This window comes from Ooceraea biroi, chromosome 4 (assembly GCF_003672135.1).
Source record: "Ooceraea biroi isolate clonal line C1 chromosome 4, Obir_v5.4, whole genome shotgun sequence".
In the NCBI taxonomy this organism is placed as follows: domain Eukaryota; kingdom Metazoa; phylum Arthropoda; class Insecta; order Hymenoptera; family Formicidae; genus Ooceraea; species Ooceraea biroi.
In genome coordinates this window covers 2,343,583-2,364,281 of record NC_039509.1, presented here as the reverse complement: position 1 = coordinate 2,364,281, position 20,699 = coordinate 2,343,583, and the positions used below count along the sequence as shown (strand labels likewise).

The 20,699-nt window shown below is 41.6% G+C and overlaps 1 protein-coding gene across 1 annotated transcript in view; it reads right to left on the bottom strand.

Annotated features, from left to right (window-relative positions):
• Positions 1 to 6,006: 6,006 nt before the first annotated feature.
• The window catches only part of LOC105285862 (dual specificity tyrosine-phosphorylation-regulated kinase 2), a 45,643-nt gene continuing 30,950 nt past the window's right edge, over positions 6,007 to 20,699 (bottom strand). Inside the window, exon 2 of the mRNA XM_026969203.1 lies at positions 6,007 to 20,586. Coding sequence (XP_026825004.1) covers positions 18,997 to 20,586 — 1,590 coding nt within the window. The 3' untranslated portion in view covers positions 6,007 to 18,996. The remainder of the gene's footprint in view (positions 20,587 to 20,699) is intronic.

Here is a 20,699-nt window from a genome sequence, read left to right as displayed (position 1 = left end):
TGTAACCATAAATGTACTGACACAACGTTTCGACCTTTACTTTTGGTCCTCTTCAGGTGTCGTTACAATATTGAATATCACAGAGTCATTTTCTAAATACAAATAATACAACCAATAAGAATAAAATAATACAAATAATAATAATACAAATAATAGAAGTATAAAACGAACCTATTTTACAATTGCAAATTACAACACCAACAATCAAAAGCCACTTACTAGCAGAAAATGCCTCGTGTAACATCTATTAAGAGCATCAGTGAGCACGTCCGCAACCTTCCAAGATCACAAAACAAATGATAGACCGAGGGAACTATGTGTTATTCACAAACAAGTCGTAAATACCTGGTAAGGTTTCTTAATTTAATAGAATAACTTTTCTAACACATTTCTATTAAAACACTTATAGTTTGACGAGGTTGAAAACTATTGCAATGATAGCTTTGGCCAACTTTAATCTCGCATAACACGAAAAACAATTTAACAATAAGATTATTATCGACTCATGAATTACTCTTTATTCATTGTTTGTTTTTCTCCAATGTGTGAAATGTTGTAAATAATAAAATGGCAAACATTCTTGATGCTTGCGGTTCGCGATACTGATTTAATTTGCCGGGAGCATCGGCAATCGGCGTAAACGAAAGCATCGGAGAACAGGACGTGCCAACGTGCTGGCGAGGAACGTTCGGCATCGCGACGCGTCGCGTCGTTGGGGTGGCCGCTGGCGAACAGCCAGCGTCGCTTGCCATTGAATTTGCACGGGCCGAAAATAAGCGAGTCGGCACGGTGGCAGGCACAGTGACACGGGTTCGATCTCCTCGCTTGCCTCTTAAAGACCGGTTTACCCGAACATGCGCGGGGACATTTCGGGATCATTGTTCGACCTCGCTGTTTGCCTCGTAACTCGCACGAAGACGCCAGCTGCCAGAGGCGTAGCCACGGCGGGAGGGGATGCAACGCTTTTTGCATATATATTTCTTTCTTTATATATTCTCTTCTCATATATGCATATGTAGAATGAATAGAAAAGTTATTATTAAAATTATTTCAGGTCGTTAATCTCGATCGAAATAATTCAAGTTCTATTATTCATTTCCAGTATCGGCTATGTTTTAATTTTTATTTTAGTTTTCAATTTTTTTTAAATACATATAACTTCGATAATATAATAGGAAAACTAAATATATGTATATAACTTCTTTATATATATATATATATATATATATATATTTAGTTTTCCTATTATATATTATTATCCGTATTACCGTCTGAATTATAATAACACAATGAATACAATTTGCAATTTAAAAGGAAACGTTCGCGGTTGGGCAGATGTATAAACGGAAAAGCCTGCGCTACGCTGTTGGCTCGGCGTAAATCTGTGAGTGACTTACGATAAACGATTATGTTCCCCTTGTCTTTTACATTTATCCGCGGTGACGTTTGTCGCGACGGGAATATGGACAGGCTCTTTGACGGTCGGTCTTAATGGACCGTCTCTTTGTGAGCTGCGTTTCACGCAGTTTCTGACATCAGTACCCCGTGATTACTATATTGTTGCCGTCGGCCGACTCCCTCGCGAGATATTAATTGCTACTCGGTGTGTCCGGCCTGGTACAACATTACAACCCTGATTTATATCAGTCGCGATTTTTCCGCTTTTTTCTCGGATCGGACCCGATCCTCTTGCCCGCGGCGATAATTTAACCGGAACGGCGATCGTGTGCGCGGCTAAAATTATCGATATCCCGCGGTGGACAAATGATCTCAAGGCCAGACGGCGATCGATTACCGCGAGAGACGTCTCCGAAACACCCAAGAGAAATAACGCGCGGGAAGAAGGCGGTGACCGATCGATCACCTGAGCTCGGCGGCGTCGCGTCTCGCACGTTATTGACGAGGTATATGTATACGTGGAGCAAATCATCCGCGCCCAGTCCGCTTGACGTCAAGCTTGCCGCCGTCGCTGCCGGGGGATTAAAAATACCCCTCCGATCACAGGCGAGGTAGTCAATGTCGGATGATTGCAGTTTCAATTTGCCCCACATTTGCGCTCCCGTCAGGCCGCATATTACGTGAAAAATGCATAAACGCGTGAGCGCGCGCATGTCGGAATAAAGCGTCTGAAAAATTCGTATCCATGTCGCCAAGTCTGTCTGTTCTTGCTTTACGTCCTTCTTTTTTTACAAAGCCCGGTATATATACATTGTGCTAGTTGAAAAATCACGATTGATGAAACAGTCGGTCCAGTCTGAAATATTTCTGCGAAAATATGGGATGAGCATGAATGCGCGCATCCGTATGCCGTACGATACTTTTTCATTTATGTGAATTTACCCGCGATTTGAATTCCATGTTAAAATGTTATCTGCTTTAATTCGCCATGATTTATCACAATTTATTTTTGACTGCATATTCGTATCAATTGAAAATTTAAGCAATTTTGAAAAATGTAATATTGTATTCAGTAATGTATTCAGATATCAAATAGATTTGCACACATATTTGTGGTAACAGAATTCTTAAATTATTCAGTGAAAGTGTTATACGTGTAATCTTTGATTCAGAATGCCAAACTCGTCTGTCTCATCGTCTGCCGCGAATGCATCTTTCATTCTTTCATCTCTTCATTCTTTCACGCGAACTAAAAACGAACCGACCAGTCGGACGTACGTTTGGATTCCTGTTTCAAAGTTAAATAATGCAAGAAAATTTGTCGGGGGGTTTGCTTGCGTGTTCGGAAACGGACGATATCAGGTGCCAGTGATGAATGAGGCGTTTAGAGGCAAAGTTGCCGGTGCGTTCGCAGGGCGGATGATGGTGATATTACGAGGCGGATGATGGTGATATTGTGATTAATTGACCCTTGGAACCTTTGTAGCGAACCAGGTCATTTGCAGTGGTTCGATATCGGTACTCTAGTCTCGGCATTAATTCCCCGGACACAATCCTGGGAGAGCGTAACCGAGCTTCTCAGCTCTGTACGATCTGAATAGGCTTGATTTCCAGCGCTTTCTAATGTTTTCAATTGCAACGATATAAACGAGATTGAATAGACACGAGATAAGCAGGCAGCACTTAAATAACACGCAACTGCCGTGTACTAGCTAATAATATATCTCTCTTGATGTTTGAGGTAAATATTCAATGTGTGCAAAGAGAGTCATAGAAAAGAAGCACCTTGATTAAAGTTTCACCGAAGTAATTCGACGATAGAGAAACGATTTTAGCAATTTGAATCGATTAAAGATGACGCGAATTGGAATTATTTAATTAAAAGATGGTATACGTATCGTCTTAAATAAATAATCCAATTTTATGGTATTTATAGTATACATAATGTAATAGGTCAGTCTATTCTGAAGCTTTATAATTAACAATACCAAAATAAATCAAGGCGTAGTAATCTGAGGGTTAATTAATGTGGCGTTCATCATACAATGTTGTGTGATGTTTAGGAAATGCATAGCGTCTGAAAATAGTGCAATATTGACGCAAATCGAGTGTCGCTATATCGAGCTATTCGTCCCGAGCATTATATTAATAGACAATAATGATACGCAGAATTAACTGGAATGTCGTAACACACGCTTGGGGGATATCGATCGTGTCACGTTGAAAAACCAGCGCCAGGCTTATAATTATCTGTAACGTAGGACGTCAGTTCTTCCAACGGAATGTCCGCAAGGGCAATCATATTTATAATTAGTACGAGTGTGTTAAGTCTTATCACACTGTATCATTATTTTATCCGCAAGTGATCAGCCACTTATTCCGTTGGCCATTTTTCTGCAGAACTTACAGATTGTATCACGTCTTCTCTTCTCGTTATCTAATTTCTTTCATTTTCGATAAAATTAATAATTGATAACATTAAAACAAAATGTATCCTGTACATGTAAATATATAAATAAATAATTTATGCTTTTACATTAAAGATATACGAAATCCGAATACAGTTAATGGAGAAAAACAGGAAATCAGAATGATAATATTATATAGTGTTATAGTATAATTAACTGATTACTATAATATAATCATAACGCGACCGATAAACTCAAATGATATCAAACGGTAATCGTATATAATATTATTTGGCACGTTATATGTGATACGATGAAACATGGCTTTGCGCAATGTCCCGTTTTCTCTAGAAGATATGTAGTCAGCAAATAAACATCGATATAGCACATGTGCGTCTGTCCGACATATATCAGTTAAGTACACTTAACGGCGTACTCTCATTTGCCGGACGTAGCGCAATTATATCGTCCTACATTCGAGGCTTTATTTGCGAATATTGATTCGCTCATATAATCCGGTCTTTCTTTCTTGAATCGTCAAGTAAAGAATCTAGTAAATAATTCGTACACAAGCACGAGAACTATCGATATCGCGAAATTATGCAACGTCGTAAAGGGTAGAACGGAATCCGCGTTGCCGCAATAGAAAATAATTGGATGAATCGAATATATCATCCGCCGGATGAGATAATATTCCGGATGATGATATCGGCAGAGAATACAATATCTTTCGGCATGACGAGAATCAACGTCGCTCCGATATAATTCAGGATTTGTCTCGGGAGGATCTCGGCCGCGCGTATGTCGCGTCCATAATTATTATCCGGCTGGAATTGTGCTGGAATGGGCGGGTATAAGGGGAGCGTTTCGATTCCGGTCCACTTCACGGCTTAGGCAAGTCTCGAAGGAGCCAGAGGCGGATAGGTTCCGAGTGACGAATGTCAGGGATTATCGGGGGACCGTCGTGGGTCTCTCGTCCGTTCGTTGTTGATTTGCACCTCTATCGAGCTCCATCGGCGAACACTTGGACGCACAATAACGTCCGAGGATCGTCGTCGATTTCTTCTCGATTCTTCACCCTCGGTAAACGAGTCCCATTCACATCTAGCTTCTTCTTTTCTCATAGAGGCGAGGAAGGAAAGAGAACCGCTCAAACTTTACGGTCATGCCACCGGTCATCGATTGTTAGATGGAAATTCTCCCCAATGACGGTCGTTCAGATTTAATACTTTGGCGCCGGTCCCGCCGGTGGCCCTCGTTTCTCAAAGTGTCGTCGATGTGACAATTTTATGCGCGCTCGCTGATTATTTAGGAGCGCAATGTCCGGCGCACCTGTCGAAAAAAACGTAATGTACGATTTATATGCGATTAATAATATCGTTTGCGTGTGCCCAGTCGAAAATGTATCGTCAACATTATTTCTCATTTATTTTACCATCGCAGCGCACCTTTATTGATACTGATTTTGAAAATATTCAATTATTCGAATGAGATGCATAATAATTGAGAAGTAAATTTAAAAAGAATAAACTCACATATAGGTTAATTTGATTAAAAAATGATTCTGAGGGAATTATACATTAATGTAATAACATGATAAGACTGGGAATATAAGTGATTTTATAATATCTGTATTATAATATTTTTGGAATATGTATAATAAAAATAAAATGTTTAATGTGTGTTTTAAGCGTATTAAAATATGCTTAAGTGTATTAAAATATTAAATAAAATATAAAAAATAATAAATATTTTTAATCTGTTCACGATTTATTCATTTAATCAGCTAAACAGGTTTCATGATGACCGCATAAAAAAAAGAATAAAAGTAAAGTTAAAATATTTTTAAAAAATCGTTGATGTTCTAAGATTTGAACGATAAAATTCATAAAAATTTAAAAGTTTGTAAAATCGATGAATCTTAATAATTATGCCTCCATTTCTGTTTTGCTTTAAACTTTAAAGCATCGTTGTTTCAGTCTCTTGCTATATTCAACTCTTATAGTTGTTTTACCTGTGCTTCTCGATATGGAAATGGATCTAGATCAATTTTAGATGCGATACTTTTCTGGTTCTTCCAAAGAACAATCCCTTTCGATCGAAGTTTTCACACCATTTTATTTTCAAGCCAAACCATTTCGAGTTCCATTTAAAAGCTGAAAATCCAAGAGGAATTGGGAAACATGAACAAATACGACTGTTTAACTGTCATAAGCAGCGTTTATTTCATTTCTTAATCAAGTCGGAGCAATTGTTTAAAAAATCATATTCGCGCTTTCGTGACTCGCGGCGAGAACGCGTTTATAATTGTACGGTTTGCGGACAGGGGGAGGGATAATGGTGAAACGATAGTGTATCTTTACACATGGGACGAAAACGCTCGTGCGAATCATCCTCTATCTGTATATTTCTTTTCTTATATATATCTATATATATATATATATGTATAATGTGGTGTGTTCCACGTGAAAAGGAACGCACAACGATCGTGCTTCGTCCCTTCGTTCGTCGAAAGTACATTCCGCTAATCGCGCGAAGCGTAAAGTGAGAGCTTAGAAGGGAGGAAAGGACGTAACGAGCATGATTTTTTCTTGCGTAACCATACTCATACAAATTATTCATATATATTTATATATATATGTATATATATATATATTGTACATTGTACATATAACATACATTATATATATTCATATATATATATATTTATTTATTTATATTGATAGAGTGATGTATGTACGAGTAAAGAGATCAAACTTTGCATTGTTGCTTAAATAAAAGGAAAAGCCACATTAATATCCTAAGAACTTAGCGTACAAACTTACGTAAAACCGGAGCAGAGATAGATATACGTATTTGTATTCGTGTGTACGTGTATGCGTGTCAGTAATACGGTGCGCATTTCTGGCGATATAAAGCCGACGAGACGACAAGCCGCTGCGAATCATTCGTGAGAAAGATGTGGAAATTCAAAGACGAGTTGAGCGAGTATGGTCATTTTGTTGCAGAAAATTCAAGAGTATGCAAGGCAAGATTTTAAATTTATAATTTGCAAGATAACGCTCTCAAATTAGAATAATTTTTTCATTTTCGAATAAAACACTCTACGAAAATACTGTTATCATATGCATGTTGTCAATAAAAATATTCGAACAATACAGTATGAGGTAAAAAGACATAATACATAAATGCAACTGGCAGTAATGTGTTAAAATAAAACGCATAATAAAAATAAATAAATATAATATAAAATGCTTAAAATACTTTAAATAATACCTCAATAGAGGCACAAAATGCGTTCTTCCTTGATAATGGATAAAGCTGATAACTGAATTAATCGCGCTTTTCTAAAACTGCCGAATGTGTCGCAGCGGCGTGAACATGAACAAAATACTTGTATACATACATTAATAACTTAAAATATAGGAAAAATCTTATATAGTCGACTAAGTAAAATAATAACCAGATATTATCGTAAATTAAACGACAGCCCTTGTACGAGATAGTATCAGGGGCACAAGCGTGCACGGAGAAACGCGCGCGCGCGCGCGTGTGTGTGTGTGTGTGTGTGTGTGTGTGTGTGTGTGTGTGTGTGCAAATAATTAACCAGCACCACGTGTACGCGTGAGACAGTCTGCGTGTACATGTATGCACCCCTTCAAATCTACGCAGGTAACAGGAAGGGTTGTGGCAGCATTCTTTCATTATATAATTCCACTTTTCTCGTAAAAGAGCTTATATAAATTTGCAGAAATTATGACTACATAATAGTCAGGGTTGCATTCACGTTAGGACAATATCGATCAATAACGGACACAACTCAGCGCATTTTTGTGACATAAAAAAAGTGCCAGGTCACGTCTCGCTAAAACAACGCCCGGATGGAAAATGCAAACAGTTGGCTATTGAACGAAAACAAGGCAGGCGTAGCTTGTGTAATTACGATCGTCCTGAAATCGTTCGGCGATTACAATCCTGATAGGAGTCGAGCGCGTATTACCTCCTTCGCACATCGCACATTTTATCGGAGATCGATGCGGTGGCTCGCACGTTTTTATACATGTTTCATACGACAAGGTATAGGTAACGCATCGCATACCGTTCAATCGAGACACGCGAATACGCAAACAAAAGCGCAGTTCTTGGAGCGTCCCGCAGACAAAGGGTATGTAATGTCTCTCCACGCGGAAAGTGCACTCCACATCCAATTTTCGCGATGCACTCGGAAGGAAATTAATCCCAGGCTTGAAAAAACGATCCTTTTGCGATCAATTCAGTTACTAAGCGTGGAAAATAATCTCGGAGATCTTTTGATTTTGCATTTAAAATAACGGATACGTTCGAAAATAATCGCCACTAACTTACTACAAAATTAGTATACGTTAAAATTTAATGATCTAGCACTTCATACGATATGTAAAAAACGAGATGTTTAAATGCGGCTCACTTCGAATCGCGGTTTCCAATCGGCACATTGAAAAGATAATGCGCTACCTTAAAATGTTATCGATCTGTAACTCCACGTGTTACATCTTACAGATTCTAAATCTCCTACGGAGTATATAAATTTCGGATCACAATCTGCTGTCGTTGCTGCGTGATGACGGCTCGCAACCACGTAGCTATCACAATGATCGTCGCGACCGTAATGACGATAATTAACACGCACTACGCTTAGCTTTCTGGAATATAAAGCTTTACGTTACCTGGATTATGCGCCACGATTATGTACAGACTTATGCTAGGAACAAAGCGACAGTGACATTATACAGAAATTATGCCATGAACTTGTTGTACAAGGTACACTTCGCGATGGTAAAAAATGATATGAACATTTAAAAAGTTACGGATTGTAAATGAACGTAAAAGTGTGTGTGTTTTTTTGTATAAATGCGTGTGTGTTTCGCCAAGTTTATTCTCGCAGGCACGTACATACGTAATCTATGTTACACTCCGAGGGCTAGGAAAACGGGGGGTTCAACGCAAAACCCAGTTTGGTTACGGTAAAAACTTGAGGCTTGCCAGTCACCAATAAGGTACACAATGACCGAGGAACAACGCAGAATGCTTCGTTGGATGCGAAATAAAAGACACTGTAGAACCGACCGCATCGACGATTGGTTAATTTCTAGCCTGGTTAACTCGGTTTTCTCACTCTATAATTGCATTGCCCCGCGCAACTACGTTTACGTTCAGCAGAAGAACAGCCAACCACCAACTATAGTTAGACTGAGCATCCGCCTCAAAGTTTTACTATCGAGAACGAGCATCGGGATGATAAGAAGCTCTGCCGCCCAACTTTTCAACTTTATTCCTAGCCGCTACAAGATTTGGCTGTCGGGACAGAGTCGCTCTCGCGAATAAAAAGATTTTCAAGTAATCAGGCAGTCTTGATCAACCAAGTTGTCGGTGCAATCGGGCCTCGGGATGATTGCATGCGCGCGATTTTTCTTGTGCGTCGCGATACGATAATTGACAAGCTTGAGTCACGAGTAAAACCGAATAAGGAATCTATAAGGTACAATTTAAATTCGATTTCGTGTGTCTGAAGCGACCGCAATTTGAATGGAAATTAGCAGTAGCTGCAAAAATATTGTCGGTGATTTAATACTACCACGATTCACAATTATCGTACCGTGATGAAGACGAAAATCGATCGTATAAACGAAGTATCATGATACGCGATCGATTGGTCGTTCCCTTCGACGAAGAGGGTCGCGGTAAGGAAATAAATATAGCGAGAAAAACACGTTGTCCTGGTCGCTAAAAACCAGCGTTTCATCTACATGCTAGCCGACTTTCTCCCTCCACTTGTATTCACTTTTTTCTTATACACTACGTGATCATTACGTTATCTAAGGGCCGATTTCGTCGGTTAACACCAACCGCGATTCATCCACGTATACATAATGGTATCGTCGCCAATATTTTCCCTCATGGAAAAATGTACTTTTCATCTTTTCTCGACAGAAAATTGATTTAAATTCCCAGTTATCTAGATATGCACGATATACAAAAAATTCCCGAAATTTGTAGACTCCAAAATTTCTATAAAAAGACGGCCTTATTTTACGATAACTGGTGTCACGATATTCCGGGCACGGAGAATCGATCGAACCGAGGTTAAAGTCAACCGACCTGCATCTGTGTGGGGAAACCGATTCTAAAAATTCTCGCTTATCTAGACGACTTAATGCAGTGGCCTGCTCTAATTGCTTAATGTGTACCTCTATCTACGTCGTTCGTTGCACGCTGCGCACGTGCCGCGGGTGTACAAATGATCGCGGACATCGACACATTTGGGCCTTGACGAATGCTTGCTCGTTCTAGTTTCTTTTTACGACTAGTCACCGCGTGCGCGCCGACCCGCGTTCGACCGATAGATCGACCGCGATCGGCGTCGCGTACAAGAAATGCACCGAATGCATGCTCGTCGATCTTGCTTAGCGAGCAATGTGTGCCCGCGTGAAAATCCACAGCCCGAAAGTAGCATCGGACGTGCGATCAACCGACTAACAACTCTCGATCGTCGCTAATCGCCGATCGATCGCGGATCAGCTCCGCGCGACCGCCCGCTTCGCGAGAGCAATTTTCCAAGCAATTTCCCCGGTACAACGCAACTGCAGATGGCATCCATCGGGTCGTTATTGGTCATTACGGAATAACCGGTCGCATTATAGAATAATCCGACGGTTCTTAGAAGTCGCAAATGAGTCCGCGCGACGAGTCTATCAGGTGGGACGGTGAACGCAACTGAGCAACTTGCCGCGCGCCTAAGTGGATATAAATTGTATATGTAACAATATATTAAACGTCGTGATGAATATACGCAACTTGCGCTTCATTATTACAGATCGCTCTTTAACATTCTAACGGACCGGGTAAATTGAATCAGAAGATTGAAAAATTGACCCACGTAAAACTAGAAATACCTTATAATTCCAAAACAGCGGATAGTAAAAATGAGTATTCTCTCCTAAGGTACGTTCCAGTTGGCGCTCGTGCGAACGACGCGAGCAATATTCTATCTTTGTCTAATATTCAGTGAGCAATAAAGATAGAATGACGCTCGCTCGTCCGTTGCTATAGCACCAAGTACGTATCCCTAGTCATCTCCAGGTACAAAAGAAAAAGCTATAAGTTTGCTTTCAAAAATCAGATTTCCAAATGCAGGTGCAGGAACGCGAGTGTTCCGTTCTGTTCTGTGGAACGCGGACGATCCTGTGATCTCGAGACACGTAAACTACATTTTCCCTGTAGTCGATGGAACGCGCATCTGCAGCTTGAACGTAGTTTCGCGCGCCGGGCAAGAAAGTCCGCGAAGCATGCTAGCCGAGACTCGACTTTGGAAATACGAGAGCGGGAGTTCGCAGAGGAGTTGACGAATACAAGATTTTCACGCGACGCCACACGCAATCGGGTCCTCTCGCTTCTTCCGGGTGGAAGTGCATACCGGGGCGAAGTGCGATCGTGATCACGGTGATGCGATCAGGGGGATGCATGGGGACGGGTCACGAAGCGAGAGGGGTCGCGCTCAACGAACTCCGAGGCACCTCAGTTCGCCACGTACGTGCCACGTACACGGGTATTATGTATACTAAACGCGCGTTCCTAACAGTCAGTTTTACGAAAGTTCTCTTAACTATCATACAAACGTTTATGCAATTATAGTACATACATATTGTTACGTTAGAAACGTGGTACAGTCTCTCTCTCGTCGTTTAGCTTCGCAGTCGCTCTTTTTCTCCCTCACATACACGTACACTCTTCCTCTCTACTTCCGTCTCTCGTTCTCGCATTATTATCGAACGTGCTCTTTCCGTGCCGATTCTTTAACACTTACATCACTCCGGCGTGATCTGGCTCTTGCAAAATAGAAGATGTCTCAAGCTAGGTTCTCCGAGAAATTTGGAATCGATTTTTCCTTTGATCCCTCCAAGAGGTACGATATAAATCACAATACGACACTCAATGTTCGCTCGCTCGCTTCGCGTCCTCTTCGAAGCGTTCGTACCCGATTTCCTGATAAATATATTTCACGCTCTGCTTGTGCCTGTGGTTACGAGTTTGCCGCAACGCGATCCATTTCCGTCTAAGTCGATGTCGTTCGCGCAAGATCGCCGAGATCATCGACGAATTTCCTCAATCGCGTGAGTCTTGAACTCGGAAAGTTCCGCATATCGAAGCCAGTACATCCGTTCCACGTTGGTATACATGATTTAACTTTCGTTAAATATTCATATGAAATTACTAATTTTAACAAAGCTATTAAGCCATCATGCCAGAGAACATAATATCAGGTAATGTATCAGAGAATAAGAATTATGCATTATTGGAAATAAATAAATTAGATTTCGGATTGTAACAGAAATGCACCTATACTGGTATAAACGTCTTGTATATTCAGTTATAAATTAAAACTACTCAAAACACTGTTTGAAGATCTAAAGCAATCATTATTTTTTGTAGGTATGATGAGATTATGTACTTTTTTTCATGGTTCATGTACTTTCTTACGGAACTAGAGAGATTCGAAAGTACAGCGCTTTCAGACAATCAGAACTCTTATTCGTGCTGAATCGCAGTCTACTCAACTCTTTAAAACCACCCAAGTTTACAGCGGCCTTGAAAATTAGAAGTCTAGAACCATCGCTTATATCTCGTTAACGTCAAGACGCGTTGCATAAATGGCGAGAAAAAGCACTGTTAAACCTGGAGAGCGGAAAGACGAGAAAAAGAGGGAAGGAGTATCTCTCTCTCTCACACACACACACACATACACACACACTCTCTCTCTCTCTCTCTCTCGCTTCTTACTCGTGCATCTCCCAAAGAAATGGTTTCGAACGGGCTTTACGTAATCTTCCGCGAGATCAGTCGGCGACACGCGAGTGGCTTTGTGCCGCGAAATTGCATCGACAACCGCGTGTTTAATCGTGAATCACATTGAATCAGTGAAAAAATAAATTAAATCGATGCGACAACTGAACCGTAAATGATGATGATGATTCAACACGTCGAGCGCCGTGCTGCAATGGTCGGATATTCCCGATCACATTTCAGGAAGCAGATCTAGGCTGTAGAGACAACAATGTTCTAGCCAAGAAACACAGGTTCACGATAGAGTAATTTACATCACTTAATACGTATGTCGTAACTGCAGGTGAAAATATTTAAAATACACTTAATCGCTGTTAAAATCGTGATGTAGCAAATACGCTGATAAAATGGTCGAGTGGCTCCACATTTATCTATTTACCTGCTTAATGCGCGGTTTTAGTATAGGTAACGTTTTTGTATGCAAAATTAGCGGGTTGCCGTCGGCACTCGATATGTCGATTCGCGATAATTACGGGATGGGGAAATGGAGACTAGGTTCGCGTAAATGAGTCAGCTTGTAAAAAGCGGAGCGTGGCGCCTGCCCAACAAGCTGTCGGCAGTGATAACGACGACCGGTCTCAGCGCGGAAAATCGCCATCTAAGTACTGCGCACCGTGATTGTACGTGTGATCGCCGAGACCGGTCAATGCGTTTTTCCTTTTCCTTTTTTCCGATCAATTTCGGAGACTCTGTGGAGCAACGATGGATCGCGGTTTTTCGGCATTCGGTAGCGATTAACATTCGCAAGCGCGGCTACCACGTAATCGTTACCTTTCGATGAGATTAGCTTCGCCTATCGCGCACTTCGCGATCTTTTCAGTGTCGGACGTAATCGTTTTATTACGGACGAATCGAGGACTTACAAGATAATATTGCTAAGGAATTGAAAAGCGCTACGCTATCGTTGTTGCGTCGTGCTAATTAGGAGTATAAAATAAACCTTTTCACGCTCAGAAACAATTTCAACATGAAAGGACAAAACAGATCCAAATTCGAAACCCACGTTCGTGTCGCAACGTGTTACGAAGGTCGTCCCGGATTCCTCATCGTATCATTGAACCGGGTTATATTATACTCAAAAGTTGTATCGATACCCAACAGTTCTACTCATTCTACCGTCGAAAAGAGGACAAATATCGATTATGAAACAAGAAACGGTCCAATTATCCCTATATAATTTATAAGGACATTTAATGCCATGTTAGTTCTTGGAGCAGCCGTCGATATTCGTACTACAAAACGAAAGAGCAAAAGGTATCGGTACTTCCGCGAACATTCCTTACCTACGACGAGATTAAGCTATATCGCACTTTACAAACTCATTCATTGGTACACGTCGATAGAACGTGCGCGCGTAAAACACATACTTTACAACACGTGTTTAATAATATACATATATATTTATCTACATTTTCGTTAGTATAAATTCCAGTACGTCTAAGTTCCATATCACAAAGACATGCCGTTCGGGTATCACGATTTTCAATCGCTGATTCGCCGATCGCTCCTCACTCTCGAGCTGAATCGCTCGCTGTCGCCATTGCCGGTGCGCATCGGCGCCCTTTTCACCATCCGCCACCCTTTTTTTGTTCTTCCTATCCTTTCTCTTTCTCGTCGCGTTTTTCCGTCATTGTCGCCTCGTCACTCATCCACGCTCGGTTCTTACGACTTCTGCCTACCGCGCACGTTTTGCTCGACTAAATTTAGCGATCTCGCCTCGCCGGAGTCATCGTGATTGCATTGTTCGCAAGCTGCACGCTATTGCGTTCCGAAAAAGCTACTCGGAGCAGCCTATTTCGGTAACTAGATTGCTTGGTGACTAAACAATCGATCATGGAGCGGCGCTTGAAATAACTCGGAGAGAAATAGATGATAAATGATAGGGTGTGGGTGTAATTAAAGCGCCATTAGCCATTTACTAAAAGATACTATATCGATGATGTCTGTTAATAATTTTATATTGCGATCAATGATATATTTGCGTCTAGATGTAACTGTACAAAAAAGCATCGGTTAACAATGTCCGATGGAATTGAGTTCTCTTTTGTCGCTGCACATCTGAATAAAGAGCACGTATTGAAAACTCGCTTACGTTTTCCTAGAAAAATAATCATATAATAAAATACGTTTGTTTGTATACGCGGTTGCTTTTAAAATAAATAATAATAATAAAAGAGAGAGAATAATACGTATATTGCACAAATAAAATTAATTATAAAATTATGCATTTTCACTTTCAATCACTATTGATCCGTAAATTGATGCGCAAACACAATCGATAACTGGATTGGTTTTTATGTAAAAGTCATTTACACGCAAATGCTATCGCATTCCTTCGTTTCGGATCAATCGTGTAAGAGATCGTTTGTAAAAAGTATAGGCTTCTTTAATCGACCAAATTGGCAGTTTATTAGTAATCATAAACACGACGTTTCGATCAATATTTTGATCCTTATCAAGTGTTACAAAGTCAATTATCGGTTAACAAATCTTTTTTGCTTAAGAAATTTAAAACCAAAAATTTTGACACAAAATGGACTTGTAAGAAACACATCAGTTCGTGGTAGAGAACTACAAACAAGTCAATTGACTTGTAACACTTGATAAGGATCAAAATATTGATCGAAACGTCGTGTTTATGATTATTAACCCTCCTATTAATCATCCAACTGTACACTTGAGTGACACGCTGAAACTACTTATAGTAAATTTCACCGACAAATTTCAATTTTTCATAAAAAACCTATTGATCATTCCGGTTTGGCGACTGTCAAAACATGTTCAGAAACATTCAAAAAGTCCAAAGAATTTTGCCAAATTTTTTAAAGCAGTTATGTGTCAACGATACATGTATAACATTCAAGTTTACAGTAGGACGATGGCGTTGTTAAAAAAATGATGGACGACGGTTAATAAACTGTCAGTTTGGTCGATTAAAGAAGTCTATATTTCTTAAGATTCCTGGCGTCACAAAATTATATTTACTGATCGTTTGTAAAGTCTGTCAGTCATATAAAACTCGGCTGTTTATGACTGGATCTATGAGGCACCGATAATGGTACGGAACTAAAGCGGTCGCAGGACACTCGGGTCGTTCACCCCGCATGAGCATGGGAAATCCCTTTTATTTTCGGATACTGTTCTTTCTAAAGCGCCCTTTAAACCGGATTTCTCGCTATACAGACGTGGTCTGTAAAACCTGACTGTACATGCCCGCGGGAGAAAGAAACGAGAAAGACGGGTCGTACGCGAAAACACAATTCTGAACGTCTCCTGTGCGATAATCGCGAGAGAAGAAGAACTCGCTCCCGAGTGCAAACCCCAAGCATAACTCGAATTAAATGCACGCAGCGCGCGTGCACGAATAATGAGTGACAAGAAGAGAATGCCGAGGAAATTAACCTAGTTAGTCCAGAGGAGGACAAGAAGCGTGAAATTAACAAACCAAGCGCGATACTTCTCGTCGTAAATCGTGCGTCGCCACCGTTTATCGCGGATGGACGTCGCTTCGTCGTAAGCGAAGTATAGCGGCCGCAGGTGCGGTCACATGTTCACCCGGCATTTCCTCGCTCTTACTCCAGGTTTGCTTCAGACTCAACCTTAAAATCGATAGACCAACACCGTGACAAGCGTCAATTTATCATTAGCACTTTGCAGCGAGTTGAGTCATCATTTGCCGTTTGTATATCTTTTACAGTTTTCGTATCAGCATGAACTACTTGAATAACAAAATCACATCCTATTCAAAAATTTAGAAGATATTCTTTTTTAATTATCAATATACCTCTGATCTGATTAAAGTGTAAATGCAATATTGCAGGAGCATAATTAATTATAAGCATCGTCAGAAAAACATAAAAACCGTTTTTTCATTCATGAATGAATGAAAAAAGACAATTTTCGATCATCATTACACATTCAATCGACTGAAAATGAATGCTTAAACGTAACAAATTTGTACAAGAATCATACAGAAACAAAAATGACAGAAATTACAAGCTATACATGTGTATCCTGTTTATACGTTGCTTATTTTTTTTAGATTTATATAATATTCTTCGTGGTATGCGTTAGCGATTCAACTCGACCGATCAAATCCGCAAACTTCGCAATTCGTTCCCGTTCGAACGCGTGTGTCAAGCTATACTGTCGCACTTTTATCGAGTGCAATGAACGTACTTGAACATGCCGACGACGAACATGTATAACATCGCGTATATTTTCGCCCGGATCAAACGACAGTATCTTTATGATCAGCGCGAAGACGTCTATAGCCTGATGAAGCTTAATGAAAATCAAGTATCTCTTTCCGCATCCTTCGAGATTCAGCTCGACCTTACGGACAAGATTACGCTATTCAGTCGAGCACATGCTTTTTCGTTATTAGATTAAGCCTCTTACCTCGAACGAGTCGCTATACCTACACCGCTGGCGACAGGGTGGCGTCGCGACGCACCGCGTCGATGTATCCAGCAGAGGTATTTAACTGTATCACATACGCGCTGCTCTATTGAACATTCCCTGGCTTTCTTGGCACAATAATCCCTCCTCCCAAGCCGCTCGAGTGACCGCTGCTGCCTTGCGTCGCGGCTATGAGAAATAATCGACGACAAATCTGCATCGATCATAATTTGCAAATCGAGAATCATGTAAATATGAGTCGATCGACATCCCTAAACTAGCTATCAGCTGATTTATATTTACGATTCAATATTGCCGTCTTATCTTATCTCGTCGCGAGTTTGCAAGTTCTACATTATCTCCTTTGAACGTACCGATAGAAAATAGGAAAATTATGTATTTGTTTGTAAGCGTCATCTAGTTGAACGTATTCCTGGAGCTTATTAATCGATGCTTTAATGCCCGTTAGCTGTGATCAAAAATCCTATTTTATGATACCTCGATCACAATTACCACAAAAAAATGGTAGAAAAATCTCCCATAATGGGATAGTCCTGCATGAGGCTGTGCAGCAATGATTTACTAGGTAAAGTCTTTAACGCATTTACGCGCACCATAATTGCTCATTATCTCATTGAGAAATACAAAATTCAATCATATGATGATAAACAACATGCGAATAATAAGAGTAAATCATCCTCCCTCGAACAGGCCACTATTGAGTCTCGACCATCTATATCCCTTATTCACAATCTTCCACACTATTCACGTTATACAAGTATAGACATTATGTACACTATGATTAAGCTTTGTACAAATATGTAATTAGAAGATACAACCGGTATCTCTAAAATTGCAAATTGATGGATTTGTGCATTTTGTAACGTAACAAATTCGACAATAATATATACGTTTCCGTATTTCTTTGTCTCATTGATTGGTCATTAATTTGTTATATTTCTCATATGTCATGCAGATTTAAAACGTCCTTCTTTCAAATATTCGTTCCATGTTCTATTGGATGAAACACAGTCGAGCGAACGAGCATGAATGAGTGCTTCGTATGCTCTGTATCTCCGTAAGATTGATGATTTAAAGTTCGTGCTATTAGTCGATTAAAATTCCTGTTAATCTATTAGAGTCCGAAAAACAATGGCAGAAACAGAATCCACAAACGAACGGCTCAGAAAGCAACGCGGAGTAACGTTGAAACATCGAAAACGGCGTAAAACGGCTATAATGCGACGAATTCGGGAAAACCAATTTTTTTCTTGACCGTTGATTCTCAAATTTCACCGTTATTTTCTTCATCAAAACGAGATTTCGTCTCGAATTTTCGAATCTATTGTTCTTGCACAGAATAATATTTTTCAAACTCAAGCAACGGTATAATTCGACTATAAAATATTATAGTCGCGCGAATTTCAAGGAAAAACCTCAAACCCTCTTCACAATTTTGTGTACTTTTCCTGTATTCTATGTGGCGAGGAAATATCTCTTTTCGTCAGATTATAACTATTTCACGTCACAACTGAAACCAGCTGCACCAGTAATTGTAGGGAAACAACGCGTGAATCACAGCAGTGAATCCGAGATCGATCACGATGCGGTCATCCACCCTCTCGACCTTGAGTAACCCTCCTCAACGTCAGTCGAGACACCGTGAATCGAACGAACGGCAGGTAGCGAACCGCAGCCACAAGTTTCACGTCGGCTGACCGGCACCGGATCGCATTCTTTATCCTCGTGTGGACTACGTGTATTTTCTTTCCTATCTCATATGAGACCCAAATAATCCATATGCGTGAAACTAAACGTGCAAGACGAAACGCTCGTCTTGCAGCGTCATCCGCCGTGGACGACGGCGAATGAAACGTAGAGAGGAAAAAGGGCGATTCCGCGTCTCGACCTATCGTCTCAGCTCCTCGAGGATATCCTGTACCACCGGGTGCATCGACAACACCAGCCGACTGGATGTGCTCGAGGAGCCGTGCGTGCCGTAATTGTCATGCGACGTGCCGTTGTTATTGTGCTGTTGCTGTTGTTGTTGCTGCTGCTGTTGCTGCTGCTGCTGTTGCGTCTGACGACCGCGTTGCGACTTTCCGCCAGTCGTCGTACCATCGATGGAATTAAGCGACTGATGGCTGCTGCTCTGGTTCGCGCGATGGCTCGCATGCAGTTGCGACTCGGACAAGCAGTTGTAAGACAGCGGATAATGGTCAAAGATCGTCAGCGGTAGCTCGCTCGGGCGATCTCTCTGCTGTTGTTGGCGATCCGTTTTGCATGTTGGAACGTCGCCGGACGTCGTCACATTGTTACTGCTCTGCAACTGGCTGTTGTTCTTAGCCGAACTCCTGCTACCGCTAACGGAATTGAGCGACTGATGGCCACTGCTTAGTCCACCTGCCGCGCCCCATGTACCTCCGCTGCCACCACCACCGCCGTGCACTTGGGATCCGCTCAAGTACGAGCCGTAACTTGCGTAAAGACTGGTGGATACGTCCTCCACTAAGCGATTCCCTCTTTGTACACTCGTCGTCTTGCTGGAGACATCATCGCCAGTGTTGTTGCTTGTCTGCAGACTGTTGGTCTTGCTGGACGAGCTCCTGCCACCGCCGCCACCACCACCGCCACTGACGGAATTGAGCGACTGATGGCCACTGTTGAGTCCTCCCGCTGTGCCCCAAGTGCCGCCACCGCCACCACCATGCACTTGGGACCCGCTCAAGTACGAACCGTACCCCGCGTAAAGACTGGTGGACACTACCTCCTCCACTAAGCGATTCCCTCTTTGCAAACTCGTCGTCTTACTCGTGGTGACGTCCTCGCCGGTGTTGTTGCTACTTTGCAAACTGTTGGTCTTACTGGAGCTCCTGCTGCCGGACGCGGACGTCCTTAGAGTGGGACCGCCAGTGGTCGCAGGCTGCGCCGACGTCACCGCCGGTAGCGTATCGTTCTTGTCACCCGGCGGCTTTGGCAGTCGACGGCGCAGCCATGGATGCCTGAGCGCCTTGTTTGGTGTCATCCGGTACTCTGGCTCCCACACCAGGCAACGCCTGAGAAAGTCCACGAACAGCATGTCGTCGCAGTCCTTCAGGGCGCGCTCAAGATTATGCGAGCCTGGCGGACCACGTAGCTTCCCTCGTCTCGAGAGACCCCCGCTTAGCACTGTTGTGCCGTCCGGCATCGCCGTCGCGGTGCAGTACTTCGGGTAGCCCTTCGAGCTGATGAATTGGCGCGACCGTTTCGAGTTCTGCAGCAACCGCTGTGGCGGCATGCCTAGCATCTCGATGATGCACGCTAGCTGGTCGGCCTCGTCCTCGCCCGGCAGCAGCGGCAAACCGGTGAACAGTTCCGCGAGGATGCAACCGAGACTCCACATGTCGATCGGCATGCCGTACCTCGCGCCTAGGATTACTTCTGGCGCCCGATAGAAACGGCTCTGGATATATGTATACACTCGTTGATTCTCGTAGCAACTCGAGCCAAAATCTATCACCTGAAACACATAATGCGATCTTGTTAATACATTGGATATATACTAGGATATATATTAACGTGTAGTTGAAATATATATATTGAAATCTTCGCGCGAAATAATATATAAAAAAT